At 40.8% G+C, this 6,865-nt stretch overlaps 1 protein-coding gene across 1 annotated transcript; it reads left to right on the forward strand.

Moving 5' to 3' along the window:
• The first annotated feature begins 56 nt into the window (after nucleotides 1-56).
• Nucleotides 57-1,236, forward strand: dctpp1 (dCTP pyrophosphatase 1). The gene has a single exon (XM_051384778.1). The coding sequence runs from the start codon at nucleotides 175-177 to the stop codon at nucleotides 688-690; it is 516 nt and encodes a 171-aa protein (XP_051240738.1). The 5' UTR covers nucleotides 57-174; the 3' UTR covers nucleotides 691-1,236.
• Nucleotides 1,237-6,865: the final 5,629 nt, after the last annotated feature.

A 6,865-nucleotide genomic window follows, 5' to 3' on the forward strand; every position in this document is an offset into this window, starting at 1 on the left:
AAAACCCAGATTTTTGTAGGTTTCCGCTTTCCGTCATAATCTACCTCATTTCCGTTTTGACAACTGGCGGGATTTCTCTGCGTGGTGGTCGTGGAGTGTTGACAGACCTTAAAAGTAAAGTATTTTTATTTTATTTTTATTTTACGAGGTTCCGCAGTTAAAACTAACAACAACATGATGGCTACAAACGGAAAGGAAGCGCAAAATGGCGGCGACGATGTTTTAACGGACACGGCAGTTGTGGTGAACGGAGCCGCGACCGAGGCTTCGTCTCACTCCCAGCGGCAGAACGGAGGACCCGAGCGGGCTGAGAGATTCACCTTCACCCCCAAACCCACCATCGAGGACATTAGGCGGATGCAAGCGGAGTTCACGGACGAACGGGACTGGAATCAGTTCCACCAGCCCCGCAACCTGCTGCTGGCTATGGTGGGAGAGGTGGGCGAGGTGGCGGAGCTCTTCCAGTGGCGGGGCGAGGTGGCCGAGGGCCTGCCGGACTGGACCGAGTCGGAGCGGGAGCACCTGGCGCACGAACTCAGCGACGTGTTGATCTACCTGGTGGAGCTCGCCGAGAAGTGTCGAGTAGACCTTCCCCAAGCGGTGCTTCGTAAAATGGCCCTAAACCGACTGAAATACCCCGCCAGCAAGGTGCAGGGATCGGCTAAAAAGTACACTGAATACAAAGACTGAGTCTGGGTGTCGGCAGCTCCAGCAGACACTCACTAACTAACATGCTGCACTTCAACTATGGCCTGCTACTGAACATTTAATCCCTTTTGGTTCTGAGTTAACTTGTTACATAATAACTTAAAGTTTGTGTATTTTCTTTAATGCACATTTGTTAGCCTACATATGCAAAGTCAGCTTTAGTAGGCAAGGCACTAGAAGGGATACTTCATGTTGGCTTTTATTGAGGTTAACTTTTTAAATTCTGTTTTGTTTTGTTTTTTTAGTCCGATCATTGGTGTATACTCTTTTACAGAAGATATTACTGTTGTGCAGTGCCTTTTTGGGGGGAGTATCTAGAAGAATACATTTTTAAAGGTTAAAGCTTGACTCCAGTTTAGGAGTGTGACAGATGATGATCAATGTCCTGATCACAGTAAATGTGACTTGTTTTTGAGTTTTTGATTTATCCTCATTTTCCATCCGGGTTGGATCAACTCATCTTCTGTTATGTTTCAAATCAAACGTCCTGTCACAGATGTTCCTGAAGTAAAAGTTGCTTTAACTCTGTCCTGTGTATTTTCACTCATTTGTGAATCAGTTAAAATGGTTGTGGTGTGAGCAGTAGCCTGTTAAAACCCAGTTACCAGTTTATTAGGTACACCTACCTGCGACTAATGAGCTTATAATACAGCTGCCCTGAAGTAAATCTTAATTTATAAATGTTGTAATGCTCACTTTTTAGAGAGGTGTTACACTCTTACAGTTAATTTTGGAGGCTGTAGTCTGTGAAACATGTTGAATTATATCATGCAAAGATCTTTCTAATACCAATACTGTTTGGACTGGCCGAAATATTGGAAATACCTCTCAGTGTAACACAGTGCAATTTAAACACTCCTGAAACAACATTTACCTAAATGCTCCTCGTTATGATTCAGCATTACCAGGTTGCCTGAAAATGTTAAGTGTAATAGTAGATCATTACCGACTCTCTCACCGTGTAATTTGCAGTGATTGACTGGGTTTATGTAGCACTTTTATTCAAAGGGCTTTCAGGTTTTGCCACTCTTTTCACTTTTTCTGCTACCACGCAAGCCCGCCTAACCATCAGGAGCAATTTTAAGGGGTCAGCGTCTTCCCCAAAGGGACGCTTAGAAGCAGCGGGGGATCAAACTACCAACCTTGCCATTAGGGAACGACCTGCTCTACCTCATGAGCCCATGGAGTAGTGAATGATTTACTTGGAGTGTATAACAATTTTATTGAAATCAGGAGTTGGAGGGGAAAGTGAATAAGATGTTTAGCTGACTTATCCAGTATTTTTCACCTTGAATGAAGCTTTGATTGATCTTTCTGCAGACACACACTGGTAAAACATGTCTGTGTGTGCACAAGAGAGGGCTGCATTTTGTGGTAACACGATGATGAAAACGTCTGTGATATTTTTTTCCCCATTTGATGTGTTTCAAGACGCGAACATTGCCCTCAGCTGTATATATCTCGCTATTTACTCAGAAGCATGAGTCATCCACGGGGCTGCAAAGGAAGAACAGCCATGCATCACTAAAATGTTGCTCTGTGTGCAAGTTGAGCCTCACTTCAAAGTAAACAGCTTTTTACTTAAGCAGACATGACACGGCACGCCACATTAAGAATGAGCAATTGTCCACTTTCTTGGTGTGTGTCCAAAGAACTTGTGCAAACTCTCCTCCTCTTCTGACACTGTAATGTGTAAATACATCATTTTAATTTTAGGGTCTTTGGAGTGAGGGATGTAGGGAAAACAAGGGGTGAAAGCCTTTTTTCTTTTTTCTGTCTTGATCAAATGAAGTAGAATAACCACAGTATCCCCCCCCCCAGATTTGTTTTTCATGATCATAAATCCTTAGCTTCTGCATTATTCATCCAAAAATTCTGCAACGCTTGCTCTACAAAGAGTGAAATAGTTCAAAACAGTCCAAAACATAAGCCATTCGTCACATACAGTTTGACTGTTGTAATGCGCAGTGAACATCATTGCAAAACAGCGTCTCAAATGTGAGATTGTGACACTTTCTAGGTGCTTTCTCAATATTCACAGTCTAGATGTGTGCCAGTCAGGTAGCAGGCTGCAATTACAGCTGTCTCAGCAAGAGTAAAATGTAAGCATCGCTGTTTCTTCCTGCAGTTTTTCTCTGAGAGTACACCGGCACTGCCAGAAGAGGTTTTTTATAAGGACTCTTAAGAACAGAATGGGGATGTAGCACATTTCCACATTATGGTTTACCATTAAACTGCTGATAAAAAAAAACCCTTATAAATCTCTCCTTGAACTCCAGCTCTAACCTGAAGTGTAGATATAGAATCAATTATCAATTAGACAGTTGCATGCAGCGTATGCAAATCCACAGCAACATATTTCACACAAGTCTTATGTAGAAGGTCAAGTAAAGGAACATTTGCCATATTCTTTTGTTGTATGTGAGCAATTATTACTTTATAATAACACAAATGAGTGACCTTATCTGTATCTGCCCATTGAAGGATGGGAAATAAATCCATTCATAAAACCTGCCCTTGTGTTTCTCCAGGCTGCAATGATGGGCATACTCTCATAAATCCTTATAGCTACTTAAGACTTTAAGCACACTTAAGAACGAATATGTAATGGAAGATAACATTTACTGTTGATAAGTGTACTTCATGTACTCTCTCTACCTAATGTTCAATGGATGTCGGGTTTTTTTTATGGCCAGAGCGGGCAAATGGCTTAGAAACGCTACAAATACATCAAAGTTCTCTGAGAGCAGGAACCACCCCACAAATGTCATGGTAAATTGTATGTTTGCAGGCAGAGTTCTCACGCTTCAACTGATCCAAACCAAACAACAAAGAGGACCTAGAGCTGCAAAGTGCAGATTTCCAAGGGTGCATTTATTAATATGTTGCATTTTATTTACTTAAAAGTAGGGAATTAATGTGCACCTGTTATGTTGAAGTTTAACTCTCACTGTGTGTTTATTTTAATTTATCGACACTTTAAGACTTTATAGTTGTGGAAAATGTTAGCAGAAAGTTTGGTGCCCTCAAGGCTTCAGGTTTTCATGTTTGGAGGAAGAAGTTAGAAGGTTCCCATGGTGCCATTTCCTGTCTGAAGACGGCACTGAGGGCTTAATTATGTTGAAGACTTTTGATGAGTTTGAATCTTAGATTTTCTTCTACTTTGTAATGGTCAGCCCAGCTGATCCATCAGGCACGTTGTTGCTAGTTGTGAGTTTCAAAAAGATTTGGGACGTCTAGTTCTTCATGCTCACACAAATAAACGTTCAAAAGAAGGCATTTACTCGAGCAAATGTATGGATTTTGTGTGTGAACAAGCTATGGGTTCTCTCTTTCTCTTTCTTTTTGGCTACTTCCTCCTCCTTTTTTACTATCTGAGTCACACACACACACACACACACACACACACACACACACACACACACACACACACACATAGACGCTCTTTTATCCTGTCATAGAGACAGCAGTGGGAGCTGTCAGATCTCACACAGTGGGGTTACATAGCAGCAGGGGTTCACATCACATCACATCCCACACATACACGCGTACACACACACACACACACAGAGAGAGAAACACACACAGACTCTTATTTTGGACCATTGCTAACGGCTAGGCATGATTTCTTCCCTTTTGTGTTGTGCTTGCCAAAGACAATCACATCTTGGATACCCCAAACTGATCCATTCTGAACATCAACTACTTGGCAGTTTTCTTCCTTTTCATAAACGTGCCAGCTGAGCCGATGCAGCAGCGTTACAAGTCAAACACCCTGCCAATAAGAAAACATTTATAAGAGTGTCTCCATGGTTTACAATCAATTCAATCTTTATTGTTCGCAAAGGGGGATTTGGTCACAGGCTGTTGTTTATCTATAAAATACATTGCAGAAAAATATTGTCCCTCTCGTCTCTACATTTGATACATTATAATAAATTGCCGCCTGTGTCAGCTGTAATGTAGAAAATGGATGATAAAAGTTGCCAAAGGAAATATAATTTTTATTGTCACATGGAATATAAAAAAAATATTTCTTTTTGTTTCAGATAGGACAACCATTTCCTGCAGTGAAGCAATGAGAGCAATGTTTTTTCTTTCTTTTTGTCTGTCAGACCTTGTTTTTTCACAGTAGACCTTTTTCACAGGAGCCATTTTGACATGAAATAGTCAAAAGGAAAAATAAACACAGGTGTTAGAGATGATGCTAATTAAGGTTCAGTTCCATTAAGTGCAGCGGAGTGAGCCAACATGCACAATAGCAGCACGCTGACTCCATTTGACCAGAATAGGACAGAACTTTAATTAGCATCCTCTGTAACACCTGTGTTTACCCTACTACTGAATGTAAAAATGGCTCCTGTGAAAAAAAGGTATATTTAACACCTTTGGTGCCTGTGGTTTTAGATCACCTGTAACAAATAGCTTTAATTTGTAGCTTTGAACGTCGCTACTATTAAACTGTGGGATTTTTTTTATGGTAGACATTTTGTAATAGTAGGAAAAGCACAGGTGTAGTCAATGACACAAATTCAAGCTGTATTCCACTTAAGCTTTCGACACACTACATGAGTTTCAAAGTCATCTGATCTCTGTAATGTTCACACTGCACAACTTTCAGTCTTGTAATCGGGAGCCTTCAAGTTGTTGGGGGACACACACTACAAGATCTTTCATAAGGAGTCTGTCTGGTCTCCAACTACTTCAGGAGTCATTAATAACAAGCACATCATGTTTAATTAGGAAAGTAATTTAAAAACACACACAAAGAGCGACTGTTGACGGCATAGGTGTGTTAGTTCCAGTGCTGTGTGTTGTTCATGCTGGGTCACTGGTACAGGTCAGTGGAGAGGAGTCATTGTTACTGTTATCGGATCCAGCTGTGCACAATGGCAGTGACAGTCACAGGCACAGTCACCAGCAAAAGACGGACAAATGAGACCAATAAACAATACAAACATACCGATAACCAACAGCAGTTAGTATATATAAGTATATCATATAATTAGTAAGAGTAAATTCTGGTCCCAACACATTTGAGAAAAGTTTACATTTCATTATTTAATGGTGCTAACAAGCCTGCACTCAACACCACTGGGATTTGTAACTGAATGTCCAAATTAAGCCGAATGGGCTTCCTGCAGAAGGCACATTGTTACAGTAAAGCACAGGTGTAAATAATCAAATGAATGATGACTAAAATCCATTAAGCTGCTTCATTTTCAGGGTTCTGTGCATGCTGGCTTACTGTTATTAGCAACACCTGTGCCTTTCCTACTGTGACAAGCCAAAAAGCCTGCTGTGATGTGAGGGCTGTTGTTCAAGACAAATTAAACAGCAGCACTCCAAATTTGCCATTTCCTAATGTAAAAGGTGTCGGGATGTGGATTTGACTGTAATAAAAGTACAAATTAATGTTTTTCTGGTAGTCCGGTAGATCAGGTAAACTCCAACTCCTGCTGCACTCACAGGTGAATAAATCAAACGCACCCTTGCAAGGGCGGTTTGTTTAAGTTCCACTGCTGCCACCTGCTGCTTTGTAAATTGCAGGTCCAAACAACTTCAACACAGCTGCCATTTCTTAGGTTTTTAGAAATGAAATTACTGCCAAAAAAGTCAGCACAGGCAGCTTTTTGTTGCCTAAGAGTTAGACTTCATGTTCACCTCACTCCATTAGCTTTACCTGGTCATTTTGGTGTGCAACATCAAGGCTGATTATTAGCTGTCATACCTGTTGCCAGCTTGGAACCACAACTCTTAACAAAGGACAACTGTTTTCTAAGGACTTCAAGACGTCTTGATCACTGCTGCATTTCACCAGTTTAAGGTAAGAATTTGCTGCTTTTGCTACCAACCTCACTCCTGTGTTGAATCTGTTCAGTTGTGTGCTCGGCAATTTCAACCCTGTTGCTGCTGACTGTTTTAAAGTGCTGTTTTACATTCATCTGATGTTTTTTGGCAACATATTGGCTCATGCTGGCTACTAATTTCTGCTCTCATGCTGCTGCCATCTATTATGCGCAATGTTTGGTGTTAGTTGTGAATTAATTTCTTGTAATGGCTGGGCTTTTCTTTCTTTTTGTTTTGCACATGGATTATGATGTTTTAATGCTGTTCATTTGCATACTGGTGAAATACAGCGTGTTTCAATATTTGA

The sequence above is a fragment of the Dicentrarchus labrax genome, unplaced genomic scaffold (genome assembly GCF_905237075.1).
Source record: "Dicentrarchus labrax unplaced genomic scaffold, dlabrax2021, whole genome shotgun sequence".
Classification (NCBI taxonomy): Eukaryota; Metazoa; Chordata; class Actinopteri; family Moronidae; genus Dicentrarchus; species Dicentrarchus labrax.